The sequence below is a fragment of the Phragmites australis genome, chromosome 3 (assembly GCF_958298935.1).
Source record: "Phragmites australis chromosome 3, lpPhrAust1.1, whole genome shotgun sequence".
Classification (NCBI taxonomy): Eukaryota; Viridiplantae; Streptophyta; class Magnoliopsida; order Poales; family Poaceae; genus Phragmites; species Phragmites australis.
The window spans coordinates 44402115-44424414 of NC_084923.1; the positions used below are offsets into that span (position 1 = coordinate 44402115).

General features: G+C 42.1%; 1 protein-coding gene and 2 pseudogenes across 2 annotated transcripts; 2 read left to right on the plus strand and 1 right to left on the minus strand.

Moving 5' to 3' along the window:
* The first annotated feature begins 951 nt into the window (after nucleotides 1–951).
* LOC133910764 (uncharacterized) lies at nucleotides 952–14210 on the plus strand (annotated as a pseudogene).
* Nucleotides 14211–15620: 1410 nt separating this feature from the next.
* On the plus strand, nucleotides 15621–18701 carry LOC133913298 (uncharacterized). 2 transcript variants are annotated; one of them, XM_062356410.1, is made up of 10 exons: nucleotides 15621–15822; nucleotides 16002–16061; nucleotides 16165–16204; nucleotides 16569–16747; nucleotides 17129–17167; nucleotides 17240–17326; nucleotides 17458–17518; nucleotides 17932–18056; nucleotides 18162–18253; nucleotides 18336–18701. In XM_062356410.1, exons 1-10 carry the CDS (start codon nucleotides 15775–15777, stop codon nucleotides 18451–18453), a joined length of 849 nt encoding a protein of 282 aa, XP_062212394.1. In that variant the 5' UTR covers nucleotides 15621–15774; the 3' UTR covers nucleotides 18454–18701. The 2 variants fall into 2 exon arrangements, with proteins under 2 accessions (XP_062212394.1, XP_062212395.1); XM_062356411.1 differs by having other exon boundaries at nucleotides 15742–15822; nucleotides 16149–16204.
* A 181-nt stretch (nucleotides 18702–18882) lies between these two features.
* On the minus strand, nucleotides 18883–19444 carry LOC133910765 (late embryogenesis abundant protein D-34-like; annotated as a pseudogene).
* Nucleotides 19445–22300: the final 2856 nt, after the last annotated feature.

A 22300-nucleotide genomic window follows, 5' to 3' on the forward strand; every position in this document is an offset into this window, starting at 1 on the left:
TAACTTGTTTGTTTTCTAACCAAAATCATACAAACATATTTCTTAATAGTCCTCGTTATCGAGCATACATTCCAGAAAAAATTCCTTGCATGCCATAGAATATTACACTTACCCTAATATGCCATCGAAAATATAGAGTTTACTTATGTGCCACCACTTTAGTTTTGCCTTCCCTTTCATGTTATTTTCTTCATCTCTATTTTACTCAAGTCACCATTAACGCTAGCTGCCCTGTCAGTTTTATGAAAAAATGGCCGAAATGCCCTACCCCCTTGACGTTTCTTCTCTCTCACATCGCCTGTCTCCCACCCATCCGTCTCTCTCTCCAAACCGAGGCACCACCACACCATAATCACCGAGACCGAGCTTGAGGACAAGGCGTGGGTGGTGGTGGCGTTGGTCGAGGAGGGCAGGCTCGGGGAGGAGGACAACGAAGACTAGCTCTTGATGCTGGCACTGTTGTATCCTGGTGCTGACTTAGGTTGGCCCTCGAACCGAATAGAGGAGACTAGAGACATGTTGAACACTGCTTCAATCTGATGGCCAAAATGATTAAGGTGATGGACAAAAAAATAGTGATGCCAATTTTTACAAGGACACAAAGCAGTCCTATCTGATATTATGATTTTTTATCCAACACCATCGAGTATAAAAAGGATATTGTACTTTCATATATTTCTTCTTGCTGAGACATCGAGATAAATAAATATCTATATCTACACTCATATATAATTGATCAGTTATAACTGATCCAAATGATCTTTACTGTCTATCTAAATTGATAAAATATCATCATACAAAATTAAAATCCATTCTACTTTTAAAAATACTATCAATCACCATTTATTTATCTAACATACTACCATTCCATTTGGCTCCTCTCTCTCTCCTCTGCTCTGCTTGTCCTGAGCCCGCTGATTCGAGCGCAGAGAGCGAGAGAGGTTGACGGTGATGGCTGGTATAAGCTCATGGGATCCAATCCTACTCTCCGACGACGACGAGCCGGTCGCCGCTGCCGAGCACGAGCAGCCAAGTGGGAAAACACCGTAGCCGTGTGGAAGGCCGGGCTGAGGGCGTTCGGCAGAAACCACCCGCCGGCCAACTATACGTCAATCTCAAGTTCGAGCGACGACCCCGTCGTGCGTGTACAGCAAGAAGCTCCCCAAGATCCAGGCCGCCCTGAGGCACGGGCGCCTGTCCATCGGCGGTAAGCACCTCGGCAGGCGCATCACGGCGGCCCTCACGGACAGCGAGCTCGACACCATCATCGACGACGATCGCACCCGCAGGCTGGACGTGCCGGTGTTCGACCGTGATGGGAGGCAGTATGACTTCAGGTGCGTGTACGCGGAGGACACAGGCTTCTACAGCCTGGTCGGGGCCGCGGTATACGAGCGGTTCATGCCCTCATGGTCGACAACAACGTGGTCCGCGACGTCGCGGAGCTGGGCAAGGAGCTGTTCATGGGGGTCTGGGCGTTCCGCGCGCCGGCACTGAGCAGGGGTAGGCGGTCCGCGAACGACCACCCGGACGGGGCCCTCGGAATGGTGATACTGTTGATCTGTTCTTCGACCTCGACGCCGACGGTCTGGGTGACGAGCTGTTCGACGACGACAGCCTCACCATCAAGCACTTTCCGAGGCACTATCCTAAAGTGCCAGAAGGCTACATGCTAGAGTAGTAACGGGTGCAAGATATGCGTTCTTGATAAATGAGTGCGATGACTTTACGATTAGAAAATTTCATTCTTGAATTGTATAGCTTAGTCCATTACCAAATATGAATGATATTATAGCGATCTTTGTTGTATTTTCATTAATTTTAAACGATCATTTGTACAATAACACAGAGTTCAGCATCTAAACCATAGAAAATCTGCATCTCCTTGCTGTGCGTTGAAAGATGTGATATATCTAGGTAGAGAATAGTTGGGATTAACAAAGTTTGCTGAGCAAGCTCCCAGTCTCACAAAGAAAAGGCATAACTCATCTAAATTTACGCATTATTTATTGAGAATTGAAGGCATGATTCACAAATATATTTGACTGTGATCATTTCTATCATTATGTACTGCCTATCACGGCTTGTTTAAATTGTACCAATGTAACTATCGTGAACAATCTTTTGATTTCTTTAAGTAGTTAGGCCAGCTCAAGTGACAACGGTATCGAGTGCTACAGTACTCAATACGATCTCATGTGTAGGGGTGAAAACGGATCGGATACGGATGAATAATGATTATTCCATATCTTTATCCTTATCTTTTATTGGAAATGAAAACGAATACGGAAATCCCAAATACGAAAATGAATATGGATAGTATCGAAAACAAATATGGTGCGAATATAAATCAAATATAAATATAGATCTAGATATCTGTCAAATGATAAAGACCCTTTAAATTACACATAAATTTGGATTACAACCATATCAAAATTTGAGACAATTGAGAGTATAACATGTGGGATCCACTTGTCATATAAAATTTTTCCTATCAAAATATAGTCAGGCAGGGTCTTGTTTTGTAGATTTAATTATATGATAATAATGGTATAGTAAGATTATAAGTCAAATTTATAGTTTAAAAAATATAGTTATTTGAATCTTGTTATCTCTAAGTTCTAAATCGAAAAACTAAAAACAGATATTATCCGTTTTGAATTGATCATATATCCATTTTGTATCCGTATCCGGTCCAAAAAGCGTTTTTGCTTTCGTATCCTTATCTGGATAAAGAATATTGAAAGTGCATCTAGCCTCTATGTGTGACTTTGGTAATTAATGATAATACTTATGGACTAACAATTGTGTTTAGTTTATTAGTAGGTTGTTCCATATGTGATGCGTGGAGGAGAGATATGTGATGAATGAGCTTTAGTAATGTTCGGGTAAGTTAATGACAATACCTATGAACTAATAATTATGTTGAGAATTGTTATTAGGTTATTCCATAGAAGATGCATAAATGATTAAGTGTGGATTCGTTAAGAATTGCCACGAGTTCAAAGAATTGCATCAAAATCATTGAGATCTTAGTGATGCTCATAAGAGGAAATACAAACTCATAGAAAGATTGGCGATATGCGTGAATGCTAAGTTACTTATGGAGATCAAGTAGCTCAGGGTATGTCATTGTCAATAGAGTTTTTTAGATTAACACATGTGATTTGTGTTTGAGAGAGAGTTGAGGTTAGGATCTATAAGAAGACATAAGTTGAATTGAAATCATATATAACAAGAGTGAAGAACAAGAGTGAACTCTATATGTAATAAAGTGAATTTCTTAAAGATATTGAATACAAAATGATTTTTCTATGGTAAGACAGTGAAGAGCAAGCAAGACTCGGCTGTGATGGACCATCCGTGATGAAGAGTAAGCAAATAGCTTAGCGCCGAAGGACCAAGTCGGTGGTGAAGAGCAAGTGAAGGCTTTTGCGCCAATACTATGAGAGGCCATAGGAAGCTATGGGTGATTTGCATGAATCAAATAAAGAATCAAGAAGAAATAAGTGACGATGATATAAAGTTGTCAACTCTCTAAGTTTGAAGGAAATGAGTGGTACTTGAAGGTATTCAAAGGCTCAATGTGATTCAAACGCGTTTTATCTTTGAAACTGAGAATAGGTATGCCGCACTATTAAGAGGGATACAACATAGAGCTATTATCGTGTCTCAGTGCTCAAGAGTTTCTAATCAACCCAAAGTGAGAGTTCGCTTTAGGAATCCGGTGCGGAAAGTGTGGGAGTGTCTAAATTAGGTTTTAGAGTGTTACTAGTTTGATCCTATATGTTTAAGATCATGATTTCAGTTGGGATGTGTAGCTCTCTGAATAAGCTTTTCGTATAGTCCAAAATCATCAAAATCGGATATCAGGATCAAAAGTTATCACCGTTCCAGAGGATCAGTTTTGCTGAACTCAGACATTCCGAGTTGACCCGGATACTCTGGGTTGGCCGGAGTCTCCAGGTTTAGCTCTTAGCCAAGTGGTCTATTAGAACCTAAGTGTTTTACCCGGATACTCTGGGTTGACCCGGAGACTCTGAGTTCTAGTAGTTGTTTGGACCCTTCGAGTTGTACTCAGGTCAAGATTCTCGATTACGCGTTCAAGTGCCAACCCGGATACTCCGGATCAGTAAAAAAATTGTGTAACGGTTAGTTTTTTTGAAAATGTTATATGTAACTCCTCACCCCCATCCTTGTTTGTTGCTGCTTGGGCACGAAAGAAAAATCTTCTAGAGCTAAAAGAACTCTCTCTCACTCCAATGTAGCGTGTGATTTGAGAAGAAAAGTGAGTTGAATTGAGAGATTGCAAGTTTGATTGCAAGTGAATGTATCTCCTATCTTGAGCACTCGGGTTTATCGGCAAGAAGTTCGTGAAACATTTGTTACTCTTATGGATTCAATCCCCTATGCGGCTAGATATCGTCAGCGAGCACCTAAGGTTGTGGTGTACCGCAGAAAGTTTATGAAGGCTTCGATTTCACCTCCGAAAGAGAGAAATCAAGAGTGAAAACCCATACTCAAGTGTAACCGAGCTTGAAGAGGAAAATAGTTGAGAGAGACCTGGCTCAAGTATGACCGAGTCCCTCAACGAAGACGTAGGAAACTCTAAAGGAGGTGTCCGAACTTCGGAAAACAAATTTTGTGTCTCCTCTCTTGTATTCTTATTTTTGAGTTCGTGCTTAATATTTATGTATATTACTCGATCTATTTACTTATGTGAAATTAATTGTAGATTCTCCGTAAATCTACTTGGAATCATAATTTGGAACACACGACTTCATTCAGTTTGAGCTAGAAGTTCTTAGTCGCTCTTTAATTTCAATTTTAAGTTCATTCTCTGTTAAATCTTGAAATTTTGGATTTAACCGGTAAGGTCCGGATTCTGTATAATTAGATCTAAACTCGGAGGTTCAAGATTAAATCTGGAAATTTTTAATTAGGATTTTCTTGTATATCTTTTGTTAGTTTTGAATAATCTTGATCACTTTAGGATTGTAACTTTACACTTGTTTAAGGTGATTGTGCACTAGTTGAGCCTAATATATTTATGATTTTCACTTGTAAAAAATCCGTTAGTTTATTTTTCGCTGCAAGTTTAAACCAACGATAAAAGGGGACAATTTTTAAAAAAAACACATATTCATTCCGTTTAAAAGATATCATTGTCCTTCTAAATATTCATATTCATATCCAGATAAGACCATTCGTATCCATTTTTTCGAAAATGGAGCGGAAAGCTCCGTTTTATAGGCTACTCATTAGCCCCGACGTTTTTCAACTGCTACAGTAGCAATATAGTGCTGCGAGGAGAGAGAAGTGGACTCCAGATTTCATGATTCTCTCTCATATCTGTATTACTGTTTATAGAGGATGATTATGAGGCTAAAAGTAGAACAAGAGTAATGAAAGGTAGCGAATAAGGTAACCGTTGGAGATGAAAAAAAATAAAGATATTGTAATAGTGTTAAAAGATATTATAATAGAGTTATAGAGTATAAATTTTTAAAATACCTGTTAGAGGTGGGCTTAGTACAGCTCTGTACAAATACTGCCATCCTGAACCGCTAGCTAGCTGGGGAAATTTTGAAATCTAACAATTAAGAGGGTGGTAGTACATGATCTAGAACTGCAACGGAAGTACGTCAAGGAGATGAAAGTATATTGCACTAGGGTAGTTTGAAAGAAAGAAAAAAAAGTGTATCAGTAATAGTATGATGTTGGAAGCTTTGTGGGTACCCTGAGAGTAGCACCCTAACATTGTCATGAAACTATATAATACATGTGACTATGTTGTCGTAAACCTGGCGCAGTAAGACATGTCTAAGTGAGGCCAACTACATGCTGTCGTATGTTTTACCGTAATACCAAAATATTGCTAATAAAGCGAAGGGTCTGAGGATAACTTCTACTCGAGTTAATCAAAAGGTTAACGTATAAAGTTAGATCCCATTTGTCTTAAAAAAATACTATCAGTCATTATTTATTTGTCTTCCATAATAGTTATCAATCATCATTTATTTATCTTCTATAATAGATATCTTCTTTCATCCGATAATGCATCTCCTTCAACTTCAATCGACACACAATTTTTTTGCGACTAAGACTTTGAGCGGATGCACGGCGCCTCCAATCTCGACAAATAACGAAGCAGTCACGGCCGGGAGATTGACGCTCCTACCGCTACCGCACACCTTGCTGATGAAGGAGACGACAGGGAGGTTGAGTCCAAAGGTGAGTACGGCACCTTTCAGATAAAAGGGTATTGATATGAACTATGAACACCATATTTCACAATCTTTTCCTCCAAAAAATCATTATCTCGTAAGATCAAGCTTCGGATTTTCTGAATGACCACCTTTATTCATTTTTTCATTCTAGGCATTGATAGAGTTCTTCTCACCACTGGAGAAATACCAAAGAACACTAGATGATACATAGATGCTAAACCTTTGACCAGACTACCGCTAAAACCACTATTCTGTTATGTTCTAATTAGCTTGCTCGTGATGGGAGTGATCTCATGGCATAGCGGCCTTGATATTCTGGGTGGACTCCTCTAGGCTTTTCAGTCCTACAGGAGTAGCAGCTTCACACAACTGTGTAACAATTGCGCTTCCAATGATCACACCATCTGCTCCCCAGCCTGCAATCTGTTTTGTAAATAGTGAAGTTGTCAAAAGGCTGAACATAGATAATATTGTAATCATGCTTTTAATTTAACAAAGAAAGTTGCCCGAGTCTAATTCACCGGCTTCACATGCTCTGGTTTTGATACGCCAAAGCCAACGGCCATAGGTTTGTCTGTAACCTGTAAAGTCAGGAAGATACGCATTCTTGAACTTAAAAAATTCTACACAACTACTTCATTGTACACTGATCAGAGTAGTCTGCTAACCTGCTTGATCTCCTGAAGATGTTCTACACGTGAGTTTACATTTGAGAGTGCACCTGCAACTCCAACAGCACTCAGCTGCTTAACGTACAAGTTAGTAATGACACATGCAATTTAGTGCCAGTATTCACTAAACAAATTCAAGTGCCATGGTACAATATGGTGGTGAATTTAAAGAAAACTGAGTAGATTGGCTCGCTACCCTTTACCCGTTCATACTACAGTGCAAATAGAAGTGTAGATAAGAAAATTACATAGAGAAGTAATTGAATAGTAGCATAATATATATGTTTGTTGTCTAAAATTATTATTTTATGAAAAATAGATAGCACAATAAGGATTAATATAAGTACTAATTTGAAAAAATAAGGTCACGAGGATTTTTTTGCCGGCGATTAGAGTTTTTGGAGGGAAACGTTGGATTTCTCTGATCTCACGTGTACGAGGAAATAAATGAGAGAGGTGCAAAAGGAAAAATTACATGCAGAGGTAATTGAATAGCAGCACAACATATAGATTCATTATCCAAAATTCTTTTGTAGAAAATGGGATTTTTTGTCCAGCGATTGGAGTTTCTAGAGACATGCTTGATTTCTCTGGTCCCATGTGTGTTAGGGAATAAATGAGTAAGATATTTTGTTATTATTTTTTAGAATAAAATAAATAAATATTTTATTTTTTGTTAAATAGATGGCAACAATAACTACAGTATACACTGTGCTGCCACAGTACAATCCCCACATCCGGAACAGTAGCTGCATTGAGGGAGAGCTACTAAGAGCTGGCCGATCCTATCCCTTTGGGATATATGAGCTTTCCTCCATATTCTTTTGATGAACATCAGAACAAAATTGAGATGACAATTTGTTTGGTGTTTGATTAATGTAAGACATGACGAAGGGGACATGTTCCTGCTCTGAATTTGCTTCGTCAGATGTTCTGTTGTACATATCAAAATTTCAGAGTTTAGAAAATTCCAAAATTCCGGAGAGAAACGAGATTCAGTGTTAGCAATAGATAATATTATTAGCAGTTTCTGAATTTCACCTTTTGATCTGATGGTATAGAAATATTTTGGTTCTACGTATTCTACTCTAAATTTGCTTCGTCATGTATGCTACTGTACATATCAAAATTTCAGAGTTAAAAAAGTTCAGAAGTTTCAGAGAGGAACGAGTTTCAGTGTTAGCAATAGATAATATCAGTGTTCAGAAAAACGAGTTTCGGAACCAGAGATTAGTAATACTATTATTTTTCTTAGAACTGTTATACCGTTTTTCCACTTTATATATTTTAAAATAATCTAAGCATATGTTAGATTAAAACAATACATAATCATATTGGTTATTTTACTTTAGTTATGTAGTATTGTAATATGTGATTGTAAATATTTACATCGTAGTTTGCTTAAAATTTTAACTCTTGTTGCTATGTTATTGATTTGATATGCATGTTTTTATTGTAACATTATTAATAACACATGTGTTCGTGGATACTTACTAGCTCTTGAAAAATAAACGAGTTATAACATATTTGAACGATCTCCACCGTATATCTTACACGATCAAATAGTTTATAATTAAAGTTGATCCCTGTCGAAGGATTAACTCCTGTCGCAGGGATCCCGAGAGACCCCTTTTTAGAGATTCGGTCGGGAGATGATCCTGAATAAGTTCGTCGGAGAAATGAATGAGAGTAAATGCAACGGTCGGTGGGGGGGGGGGGGGGTGATGACCTAGTGCAAGGAGAAATGAATGCACCGGAATTTAGATAGGTTCGGGCCGCTCGGGGGCGTAATACCCTACTCCTGTATGGATGCGATAACTGTCCTGAGAAAGTCCCTCAAGGATGTTGCTGGTTACAAGAATATTGGCCTAACTAAGAGCTTGAGGCTCCTTGTTCTTCGGTAGGGACTGCGCCTTGTGCTTTGTGTTCGTCTATGGTTCGGTTCTTGCTATGTTCGTCGATCCTTGGACCTATCTTCTCTTCTGTGTGCTGGCTCTTTTTGTACTCGCCGGCTGAGACATGCCCAGAACGGGAAGAAGGGGGGCACAAGTTCCGAGACGCCATGACTGTGAAATACGTTATTATTTCTTCTGGGTGAAGTGACGGGGGTGGAAAAAACGCCGCACGCCCGGTCACCTGTCACCATAAACGCCCTGGCAATGGGCGCCGTGGAGAGGGCCCACCGGGCAGCCGCAAAGCAACCCGGTGTGCCCGCCCTGTCTTGCTCCTCTGCCATAGCAGGGCGGCAGACGGAACGCCTTGATCCCTGCGATGTTATCCCGAGACAAACCGGATGATACGGGACGGGACTCGTGCAATTAATAGCCCCACGCCTCTTTGCCAAAATATGGCAGGGACTGACACCACGGCGGGAGCAGTTGGAGATGTCAAGCCACGCACGCTCATTAAATGCGGTCTCGGACCTCTTACTGGTGGACACCTCATCGGTGGGCCCCTCGGGGGCCTTTCTGGGTCGTCGGGGCACCGAGTGCTCGGGGGTGCTGTTCACCTCCCCGAGCACTCTCTCCCGAGAATGCCTATCATTGTCCTCGGAGTACCGGGTGCTCGGGGGTACTGTTCACCTCCCCGAGCACTCTCGCACGATCCTTCGGGGGATCGAGTGCTCGGGGGCTGCCACGTGCAGCCCCGAGCACTCTCTCCCGAGCACTCTTACGCGGATCCTCGGGGAACTGAGCGCTCGAGAGCTGCCGCACGCAGCCCCGAGCACTCTCTCCCGGAACTTAGCTCTTCTGATCATCGGGGGACTAGGGTGCTCGGGGGTGACCGGGCACCTCCCCGAGCACTTTCTTCCCGGTACTTAGACTCTGTGGATCATCGGGGAACTAGGGTGCTCGGGGACTAGTGACTGTGGCCCCGAGCATCTTCTCCCGAGACTTGAACTTTTCTCATTCTTTAGGAGGGACCTCGTGGGATGGCGCCATGTGGCGGATGGCTGGCCGGACCTCGGGACTCAGGGACCCCCGGTTCCTGATACACTGACAATCTCCTACATCATCATCTCTCATATCTCTCCTACTTAAAAAACACGCAAGGCGTGTTCCGTCCGCCAGGAATATTCCTTCGCTCCGTCCGCAGCACCCGCGCCTTCTCCGCTCCCTCCGAGCTCCGCGACCCCCCGGGAAAACCCACTCCGGGCTTCTCCGCAACAGTCGCTCCGTTCTTCTCCGCAGCACCCGCGCCTTCTCCGCTCCGTCCGAGCTCCGCGGCCACCTCGTGAGGTGAGTAGCACTAGGCGACGTCGAAGGCGACGGTGAGTCGGAGCAGGGCCGCATAGTGGATTTGGGCTGGGCTTGGCTTTACCTACGCAGCTGGATTTGACGAGATCCGCCCAGATCTCGCGTGTGCCCACGCCACCGCCAAGTCCTACATCGCTGTTGCCACCCGCACTGAGATTGAGGACCTCATCGTCGCCAAGCTTGACCTCGAGGAGAAGCAGCAGCACCCGGAAGAGGCAGAGCAGGGACCTCCGAGGAGGCGGACGCGGCGCAGCAGCACCTCCTGCCACGCCCGCTCGTCATTGACCTCCCGACGTCATCGGCGACGTGGGAGGCGGACGGCGAGGGGTTGGAGGAGGTGCCGTCGGATGTGTGGTGCGCGAGCTGGAGGCTGGCGGCAGAGGCCAACTACTTGGCGTCGTGGAAGGCCGTTCCGGTGGAGTGCGCGATTCACATGCGGGACTACGTCACGGGGGTTGCCTACATCACGGGGGTCGCCTACCGCTCCGACCTGGAGCTCGTGGCGCGGGAGTCCTCCGCGAGTGCACCACGCCCATCGGGGATGACGGCCGTGACACCTGGGTGTTCGACGTCGACGAGACGATGCTCTCCAACCTGCCCTACTACGTCGAGCACGGATACGGGTGAACGCCCCTGTTGCCTCGCGCATCCCCATCTAAAAAAATGGCAGAAAATTCCAATTTGTTAGGCATCAGTTTGATTGTGCAATCAATCCTCGTTTGGTACATGCTATCGAAAAATTGGCAAAACTTTAGGCAGGAAACGGAAAAAAAAGTTAGGCATGAATTACTTAATTGAAATGGTCTCACATGTGGTTCCTGATTTCAAAATGGTAGGCTTGAACTGTTCGACCACCACTCGTTTGACAATTGGGTGGAGAGGGGGGAGGCGCCGGGGATCCCCTCTAGCTTGAAGCCGTACAAGGAGGTTCGTGATCTTGGATTCAAGACCTTCCTGCTCACCAGCCGAAGCGAGGCGCACCAGGGCGTCATGGTGGACAACCTGAACAAAGAGTGTTTCCATGATTGGGACAAGCTCATACAGAGGTATACCTCGCACATTGCAACATTTAGCTACCATTGCCAAGGACGCGATTTATGGTGAAATCTTGGGTGCTATTTATTATCTGGCTAACCTGACTTGTTATTGTCCGTTCTAAGAAAAGTATCACTTTACTCTAAAATAGTTCATTAGCTTGGTATTTTCTTCCAAATATTTTATCTGCTCTCTGGTGTTCTTCATGGCATGTGACATTATCTACCATAGATTAGCTAATGGTAGTTAAGGGTCAAAATCCCTTTGATGTATGCTGAAATTGACCCCTCTCCCCTCCCCCAAAAAAAAGAACGCTGAATTTGGCATCTTCGTCTCTGCTCCCCTCGTCCAATGGCCTCCTTGTGACCTGCTCAGGTATGATCCATCAGCAAAGCTACTCATCCCAGTTGCTTTTGCTGTTTGCCACCTGTTCTGTTCGCATCCGCCATGTGCTTGATCAAATGCCTCGACGAAGAATATCACGCACACATACATAGCTTCCTTTTTGCCACGCTAGCGATTGCACTTTATGATTTTCCACCCTCTCGACCTTGCTAATCCAGTAATTTGGTCCACAGCTCGAGAGCTTGTCAGATATCTTGATTGCCCACCTCAAACGTAGCTATCATTGACAAACGAAGGTTCTTGTGCAATGTACAGTACATATGCATCTTGATTCTACTGAATAACCAGTGCAATGTTACCAACAGGCATCATCATAGGCCAATGGTATGCGCAACTGTACACTCTACCCTGCAGACTGTTTTGTCTGTCCGATTAGCTTTTATGATTTCCATAGTTAAGGATACTGTATTGGTTTTAGCAAGAAATCCTACTGTTACAAGTACATCGACAGGAATGTCTGCCATTAGGAGCTAATGCGAATGGAAGTTCGATGACATCATCGTGATCTTGCAACCAGCATTATATTGATGTGATCAGTAACCGGTGCTTGCTCAGGAGGCCACCCCCGCTCTGAAGAACGCTGTTTAAGCTATCCTTGACTCGCTGTAGTGTGGCAAAGGGAGGGCTCCAGTGTAGGCTGTGTAGGGTGACAAGGAGTTAGCCAATCCAAAAGATCAAAAACTGCTGTGGAAAAAATGGGCCTTTTCATATCTTATTTTTTCAGATTACAAACACAGTAAATACACAAGGATTGGCAATCCTAGCTATGTTTTTCTTTAAGGTTGCCAAATTCTTATGTGACAATCTTTAAGGTGGCAGATGATTGATATTTCCTTTTATTGCAACTAACAGATCAAGTTAATACGTAGGTCAAGTTTTGATCCCCTGTCCGAAGGTGGGTAGAGTTTCATCTGTTTGCGGTAGGAATTCTGGGAGCCAAGAGGAGCACCAATGCCATTTTGGAGGAGTTTGTTATTCTTCCTTATGGCTCAAAAGATCATTATGGTAGTCCTCGTGCATGCTGCTCTTGTGAGATTTATCGAAGAGGTCCAATTATGATTGACGGTTGTTAGCAATTGACATCTTCTGTGCTACAGATATATTGCCGTGTGACTTCATGGTGAGTACTGTGTAGTTACCATAGCGATCTTTAAGGTGGCAGATGATTGATATTTCCTTTTATTGCAACTAACGGATCAAGTTAATACATAGGTCAAGTTTTGACCCCCTGTCCGAAGGTGGGTAGAGTTTCATCTGTTTGCGGCAGGAATTATGGGAGCAAGAGGAGCACCAATGCCATTTTGGAGGAGTTTGTTATTCTTCCTTATGGCTCAAAAGATCGCTATAGTAGTCCTCGTGCATGATGCTCTTGTGAGATTTATCGAAGAGGTCCAATTCTGATTGATGATTGTTAGCATTTGACATCTTCTGTGCTGCAGATATCTTGCCTACGACTTCATGGTGAGTACTGTGGAGTACTGTGCAGTTACTTCCCAAGTTTTCCCTGAATATGCAGAGCAAAGTTTACTTCCTATTTGAGATGTGTGCAAACCCGGAAGCACAAGTGAGTGATATCTGGTTGAAGGGTTCTTGGCATATTTCTCTCCAAAGATATTTTAGTGATATGGAATTAAGAGAATGGGCAGGTTTGACGGCAAGGCTTGCTACTGTCAACATTTCCTTAGAAGAGGACATGGTAATCTGGGCCTTCAAAAATAATGGGCAGTTTTCTACTCTATCCACCATCCTCATATAGCTCTACAGATTTTGGAGGGCACATTAATAGTCAGATGAAGCAGGCTTGGAACATTACGGCACCTTTCAAGGTGCGGATTATTTTGGAGGGCATATTAATAGTCAGATGAAGCAGGCTTGGAACATTACGGCACCTTTCAAGGTGCGGATTTTCATTTGGCAGGCATATCATGGCAAAATTTAGTCTGTAGCGCAAGTGCAAAAATGCAATGGTCCATGAAAGACAGTGTGTTATATGGTTAGCTTGAAGATGCAGATTATATTATCCTTCATTGCTACTTAGCAACATTTCTGTGGGCTTGTGTTCAGGAGGTTTTCGGCACCATATACTTCCAACTGGTACTCCAATGAACATATACGGGTAACTTCGTTTTGAACATCATTAGAAGCAATAAGCAATAAGTATGTTTATTTAACACAGAGTTTACAATTCATTCTATCGTAGGTATTTATCTGGTTACTTCGTTTTGCAATTCATGTGCGCATGGAATGGTAAAAGGCTACACATGCCAATCTGCACGGTGAGCATATTACTTTGTCGCACCATCGTATGTACATTTCAAGTTACAATACTATACTTTAAACATGAGATATATTTACATTTACATATATGTGATGCATGTGCAGGATGGCTAAGCACTGAGGAGGCATTTTTTTATCAGCCTATTGACGTACGACGGGAATTCACATCGATATGTAATACCTGCATGTGTACGAGAATATCTTAGCTGCATCGTGGGCAATACGATTTGAAAGAGATAGTTGTGAAAATAAATATATTTCTATGGACTTATTTATTTGTACTCAAAGTTGAGTCATAGTTGTATTTGAAATCCAAGTTGCAAGCTTTATCTGAAAGCGGTTTTATTATTTGTCATGTGGCAATTCATTGTGCAATGAGATAAGAACTAACGATGTTTCTTGGCAATTGGTGTGTTGTTGATGACTTGATGCGAGAGCGATTTGCTTGTTTCTCTGTTGGTGTGCTGAAATCAGTGATGCGTCATTGCAGCTGATGCTGATTGATGGATTAGATAAGATTGATTTCATGTTTTAGTTTCGAAGTAGAGTATGTGATTCAAATGCCTAAACATGCCGCCTTTACTATTCTACAAGTCTCTACCTTTGCTTTGCTAATCCATGAATCAATTATATTTATGTGCTTTTATACGTAATTTGTTCTTGATCTATTAGCGATATTATTTTTGTTATATTCATGTTAGACAAAAAATCAAGAGTCATGATATTGTCCTAACGTTAAATCTTAGACATCATAGAGCACTATTTCTCAATGAATTAAATGTTACCTTTAGTATCAATGTTTTGTTCATGTGGAAAGTAAAATAATATTATGTGAGATTTAGAAACCATTGCAATGTAGAGGTGCCAGATTTAGGATCTGTTGCCAATGCACATGGGTATTTAATAGCCATATCATCTTTCTCTTGTCTTATGTTATTTTAGAATTCAAAGTATTTATAGCGGTAATACAATCGTGCGTTATATTATTTTTAATATGTTTCACATGGTCAAATATATTACCTTGTGAAAAAATTTAGCGCCCGTTGCAACGCACGAGCAGATAACTAGTAATATGTAAAATCACAATCAATTACCTTATTAACAATTAGTGGTGGAGCTTGAAGAAGAATGCAGGAGGTAAGCTAAGGAAGAATATTGTAGCGGGGCTAAGCTAAGGAAGAAGATTATAGTGAGGCAAAATTAGTCCATAGAGAAAATTATAAAGAGGATACTATTCCTAGACACGAAGGTCGGAGGGTAAAGGGGGCCACAACCCATCTTAGTCTACAAGAAGCTCCGCCCCTATTCACAACCAATATATTCCACACGTGCCGTTTACGATCATCTTACTTCATTATAGCATGTTTTCTTCGATTACTCTATTTTTAAAATTTAAATCAAAATAAATAATCATCACATAATAAAAGATGATCTCCTTATCATAATCCATCTCCACGTCACATAGCTATTTGAATTCACTCATCTTTATGCAAATCTCTCTTTTATTACGCTGGTAAATACATGTACAGTGCTCGTTAAAGAAAAGTGATCAATAAATCGATATGACAATGCAGCTCCTACGCACAATGGACACGTCGTGGCAAGCCACTCAAACCAACAGCATGTCGCCACGTGCACAGGAGTCCTATGTGGGCAGGCCACGCAGGCACCCGGCGCGCATCAACGGAATCCATCGCACAACCAACGGCTGAGATAACCCCGTGCAAGCAAGTAAGCAACAAAAATAAAACAAAATAAATCCCCTCGTAATTAGCTCGGAGCCCAAAAGAACAGCTCGCCGTCTCCGCCGAATGGCAACTCTCCCGAACCCGACGACGACGACGCTGCGAGCCGGCGCCCAGTGATCGCTTCGAGAAGCTTCCACAAGGTTCCCCCGCCATGGCCGCGCCCTTCTTCTCCACGCCCTTCCAGCCCTACGTCTACCAGGTCCGTGCTCACCCCCTGTGCGATCTGATCCTCTTTCTTCGCGCGGCGGTCTCGCCTCCACGTAGATGTTCGGGTTGGATTCCAGCTCGTGGGGGTGGATCGACCCGATCCGCCGCTCATGAGCTACGACTCTATTATTCCCGATCTGATTCGGTTTGAACTGTGTGGGTTGGTTTCAGAGCCTGCAAGGATCTGTGACGGCGTTTCAGATATCCGGCGGAGATGTGCAGGTCCTGCAGGTAGTTTCTGGTGCTCAAATCGGTTCTGTTTACTCTGATTTCCTTCATTCAGTTTAATTGAAATCGTACTCATTTGTAACTGTTCAGGGGAATGATTTTTTAGGTGATGTTGAAGTCTCAGGAGAAGTTGACTGCGAAACCAGGTAACTGAATTGAATCCCTTCTGCTCTGCAGCTTGCCTGCTGAACAAGTATTCTTGGCATGTGAAGTTCAATTAACTTAGTAAGTAAGGTGCTAAACTGGCCATAATTTGGCAGAAGTTGTAAGTTTTCGGCATATCTTCGAACAAAACCATGCAAAAAAAAAAACAAAAAACTCTAGTGTCTATTTTTTTAGTTATCTCACTGCAGTTTTGTCTGGTACTTCTTTTCGACCATAACCCAGCCTGTAATTCATAATGTATTAGCGTTGTGGTTGGTAGTTACTGAGAATGACATGTTCTGTGAAAAATGAAACGTGCCTAGAGATTGTTAGCATGCGATTTCTCATCATTGCTGTTTTCTTTAGGTACAATGTGCTACATGTCTGGGAACATGCAGATGGACAATATTTACTTGCCTGAAAATGAAGGAGGCGTGTGGCAGTGGATTTTTGGGAAAAGCATAAGCAGCTCAGTTTTCTTCAATCCTGGTTCCGATGATGGATATGTTGGGATTGCTGCACTATTTCCTGGGAGGATACTTCCGGTTAGTAATGTCTCTTGTCAGTACAGTCGTTATACACTTCGAATATTAGTATCACTTTTTTCCTCATGTAATGTAGCTCTGAGCTGTTCCCCTGACCTAGCTCGACCTGCCTAACAAAGCAATAGTTTGGTAATGCGGAATACATCGCTATTGTTCTCTTACATGAACTAATACCAGATTGCATGCGCTAGTTGTTTAAATTTCCATGATTTCTGTACAGCTCTGAAAATTTGAATTGTAACTGTCAGACGAGGATTTGTTAGTTCTCTTGTTCAATTTAGACCAGCCACTTCAATACATTATAATTGCGCGTTGATATGAGTACTATGAGTACCGAAATCGCTATCTTAGTCTGACTATAGCTGCTTGCTTTTGTTACAGGTAGATCTAGCAAACTTTGGTGGAGAACTTCTTTGCCAGGTAAGTTCTGATTTGAGTTTTATTTGCTTGAATACCAAGAGAGCTTCTTCATATACTGAATCATTGTTGCAGGCAGATGCTTTTCTGTGTTCAGTCAATGATGTGTCAGTCACTAGGACTGTTGAGCCAAGACCACGGAACGCCGAGATTGGTGCAGAGGTAGGTTAAACTATTGAGCTATATTATTGACTTGGAGACCGTGTTGGGGTTTGCACCTTTTCGGTTCTTTTATCTATGCTTTGTGGTTAACTTGCATGTTGGAATATGAAAGCTCTACATTTCTTCTCCAGATGGTCCTTAAACAAAAGCTTAGGGGCCAGGGGATGGCTTTCCTTGTTGGTGGTGGATCAGGTACAATTTGAAAATGCAATGTTATTCTGCTCTCTAGCAATGCAAATTGGGCAGATGTAAGAAATTTTAGGTATTGAACTTTAAAAAGAGGAGCTATGATGCTGTAAAAGGTTTAGGATATATTGCTAAAAGATAATATTGTCTGTAGTAAAAGTTGCATGCAACATTAGGTTGACACGTTTTACATTAACAGATATGGATGTTGTCAACAAGGCAAATACTTACCGCGCCAATAGTATATGCGTGCATCATTTGGTAAATGCCTAAATAGCAAACTTCAGGTTGTTTTACACACAATACATGTGATTTCAGATCGTATATTTTGATGATAGCAAGTTATTGTTAACTTTGGTAAGATCTACATGCGGTCCCCTCCTATTAATTGGGCAGATTTTGCTCTTTAATTTTGTTAGTCATGCAGAAAATCCTTGCTCCCCGTGAGGTTATTACTGTTGACGCTGCTTGTATTGTGGCTATGACAATGACCATTACCTTTCAATTGAAGAGCCCTAACCAACTTAGAAGAACAGTCTTTGGGGTGAGTAGATCCTCTTCTCCCTCTCCATGCTTCATGTTACCTTATTAATTGTTCATGTTCAGAATTCCTTCTTTTCTTTGCACTGAGAAGCATCATCTTATGCAGGGTGACAACCAGCTAACAGCATCTCTCACAGGACCAGGTGTTGTTTTCATTCAGAGTCTACCCTTCCATCGACTCTCACAGCGGATTGCCAGGTATGATGATGTCACAGATCCGTTGGACTGTTCTTGCTCATTGTGTAGATAACTTAAAGTTTATTCTTGTATTCTCAAGCAGTAGATCAGTGGCAGCCCCAAGTTTGAGGGACAACCCGAAGTTCTTCATCCAGATTGTCATGTTCTTCTTCCTCGCCTATGTCATGATTGTATCATCCATAATTCTGACAGATATTTAGATTCTCAGCGAGCTTTTGGTGTATTCCTAGACAAGTTCTTGCAGAGTGAAAGGTCTTGCAACTTACAGGCATTCTCCACCTTCCATGTAGATGTAAGAGAAGGAATTTCATAAACTGTTGGTAGAAACCATAGTCAAAGTTCATAAAAAAATTTGTAATAGTTTGCAGCATCGAGCCCTGGTTAGCGTGTAAAGAGTAAAAAGAGCAAAATCATGTTGCACAGCATATGGTGAATGTACGTTAATATCTTCCGCTAGCTGCTGCTCGGCGTTTTTAATAATTGTACCGATCTGGTTCGAGTAGCTGTGTACTCATCAATCTTGTGAATGTGAAGTATCATACTGAGACATCTAATTTCCGCCTATGTAGGCGCCATGCATATTGCTTAGCTGTTTCACATTGTCCTGCACTTGCACTCTGCTAAATTCTTTTTTGGCTGCTCTCTTCATGAGTTTAGTTCTTCTCTCCTGGTTGAGCTATGGGCGCGCCTGGTTGAGCCGTGCCGCGGTAGTCACCGCATCCGCCACGCTGCCCGTTGTGGCCACCATGTCCGGCTAGTTCCGCATCTCCGCAGACACGACCCTCTCGGCGTCCTCCCCGCGTCGCCCTCTTGTCAGCCGGCAGCTTCTCCCTCGCGTTCTGCGTGCTCACGCAATTCATGGTCATCACTAACTGGCAGTTCACGCACTTTGTCCTATAGCTACGAACCAAGAAACGAGAAAGCATAGTAGAGCGCACCGAGAGGACGTCCCGGAGCTTGACCATGTCCTCGTCGCGCGCGGCGCGGACGTTCAGTGACGTTGGACCCCGTGGCACACATCTCGGCCGCCGCGTCGCTCTGGTCCACCGGCTTGTCCCCGACCGTCGCGGCCACGGCCTCCAGCGCGTGGCCGATCGTGATTGAGTCATGGTCGAGCGCGCCCGACGGGTCCGTCGCCACAACTGGCGCCGGGGTCACGAACTTCCCCACTACCGCCGACGAACATTCCATCCTTTAAATTTTATGCTAAAATATCTAGCTTCAAAATTTTATTTTCCTAAAAACTTAATGACATCACAAATAAAATAATCCACAAGTTGTTCTCGTTAGACTAACATCTCAAAATAACCAGGCCCTCGTAAATCCATATCTAAAACTTATAACATAAGTTAGTTGTTAATTTGTTGCCATATATCTTATAACCTAGGTTATTTGTTAATTTGTTGACATATATTAAGATATCAATCTCTTTTCCTCTCATATATCTTTTATCTAGATACATAACCTAAAAACATTAAACTTAAATAACCTTGCCCACTCCATGTTTCTGATGTGGCGTTAGTCCTAACTTAAGTGCAAGTCTGCTAAGTTGCTTGCTAGGTGTATTTTATTCTTTATTGTCGTGATCACACCATTTGCTCTTTGATAATAACTTAAATAGATATAGTTGTCAGTATTTGGAGACACGGTTTCTCTTTTCCTTCATAAGGATGCATCATTCGTGACTTATTTTGGCTATATGGTACGTGAGAGGGTGGCTTATTGGCATCAATTGAGCGATAGAGTTGTTAGTATTTGGGGACACAATTTCTCTTTTCCTCTGTAAGGATGCGCGATTCATGACTTATTTTGGTTATATCGTATGTGAGAGAGTAGCGTATTGGCGTCAATTGAGCGATGAATTGGAGATAAGAATTGAAGACATCGCTTTTAAAACACTTCTTTCCAGAGATAAAAATTATTGTTGTCAATGTTAAACTCATATACTATAATCCTTGATGGTTATGAATTCTGTGATGGTTGTGAAATTCTTGATGTTACGTGAGATATGATAGGAGTTGTGTAAAAATAAGTGAAAATTGTTTGACGGGACATATGGAGTAGTACTCTGAATGAGGATGCTCCTGAGGGCTTGAGTCATCTATGTGATGTTCATGGCTAGAAAATACCTACCCTGACCGCTTAAAGATCGAGTCTTGCGCCATCATTCTTAGCCATCCTCATGCAACCATTTATCCTAAACAGACAGGACTTGACTTTTCTTCACCGGACTGAGTTGGGCATCATACTAGGAGGCTGAGAGCAGTGAGCAGTCAAATGACTATGTAGCCCTCTGTTTGAACGCGTAGAGACCGACAAATACTTAAAAAAGGAACCTGACATTCAGTACAAGACCACTAGTACTTGGGAGTAAATCTCGTAGAAATGTTACCTAGTTTTGAACTACTGCAAACTGTTTTAAAGTTAACAATAGAAAATACAACAGAGTCCTTGCATAAATTGTTTTGCGCTTAAAACTAAACCGTAAATCCTTATCTTTGAATTACGTTTATATATCTATTAAACACTTTAAGTAGTATAGGACTTGTTACTACCTTCCATATTTAGTCTTGTTGCTTTTCAGACTGTTGAGATGGAAATCAACATCAATCAAGATGAAGTTAAAGAGAACAAGTCTAAGGTCATGTCCGCATCCAAGTTGCTTGTAGTATTGTGCTGCACTGTTTGTTTCGCTCCGCTGTAGATTTTTATGTCTGGTTGGTCTGTTGAATTCTTATCCACGAGACAATCTTCCGCCCTTTTCAAATAATTATTTTATTTGAAATATGTTTTTGATACTGTTTTACCTGGTTGGACTGATACAAGAGGCACATAGAAATTCGAGATCAGGGTCCTGACACCTAACCTCTCATCGCCGATGAAATTTGAAGGTCGCTTGAAATTTCGTGCTATTTTAGGCATCCGAAAAATAGAAAACGTGGTAAAATAGAGTAAGTATATGTTTTTAGATATTTATTTAGTAATTTGGAATGAAAAGGCGTTTTTTTCTTTCTGGAAACGTATAGCTGCATCTTTACTCATCCATGCGTGCTCGTGTCCCTACGTAAGAGTGTGTTTTATGCAAGGGAATTGGCTAACACATTCTACTGTGTATTACCAGCTATCTGAGAAATCCAAGTGAACCTTCCATTGCTAAGCCACGCTTAAATTAAAAAAAAGTCCGAATATCTTTACCTTTGCAGATAAAAATCTACCTTCACAAACCAACAAAATTCATACCATTAGAACCTCCAAATTTGGAGGTGGTGTTTTCATCTATACCTGCTTACAATCATAAGCGAAGTTTTTCGAGACTAAAAGAAAACTACCTATGCTCTCTTCTTTCTCTACAAAATTCACATAATCACATATCACTAGTAGCGGATCTTTAAAAAATCATACTCTCTACCAACTATTACTTCTCTATATCCGTTAGCCCTCCTCTATTTTTACAAGAGAAGAAAAGGGTGACGATGTTGAGGAGGAAGAAGAAAAGATGAGCTCCCATGCATTACTTGGCTTCGCTGAATGAACACCAAATTAAGCATGTTTTTTCTTCGCATCACCTCCCTATGCATCTCTTCAAGCTCCGTCACTCACTGCTTGCTATGCATCTTTTCAAGCTCCGTCACTCACTGTTTGCTTACACTGGTCACACCATCGTAGCAACGAACGGGAGGAAAATCTCACTCCACACCTCGAACATTCAAAAACCATGGACGCGCATCCTCTACCATTGCTCCTTAGAGTCACCGTAACGCACAGTAAAATGAGTCAGAATAAACAGTTCCCTGACATATTCTACTGTAGCAACTCTACTGTTTGGAGAGCTACTGTAGCAGTTAATCTGGTGCACCCATTCCAAATCTAACGGTTAAAAAATCCAATATTATAGTACTGTTTATCCTATGCCTTTGCTTCTGCAAAATCAGAGGATACGAGTCCAAAAACCACATATCTCGCAACATCTCTCTCTCCACGGCACGAACCCAGATCCCACACAACCCCATCACCTTGGCCGGCCGCAGCGCCTGCGCGCAGGCCCCG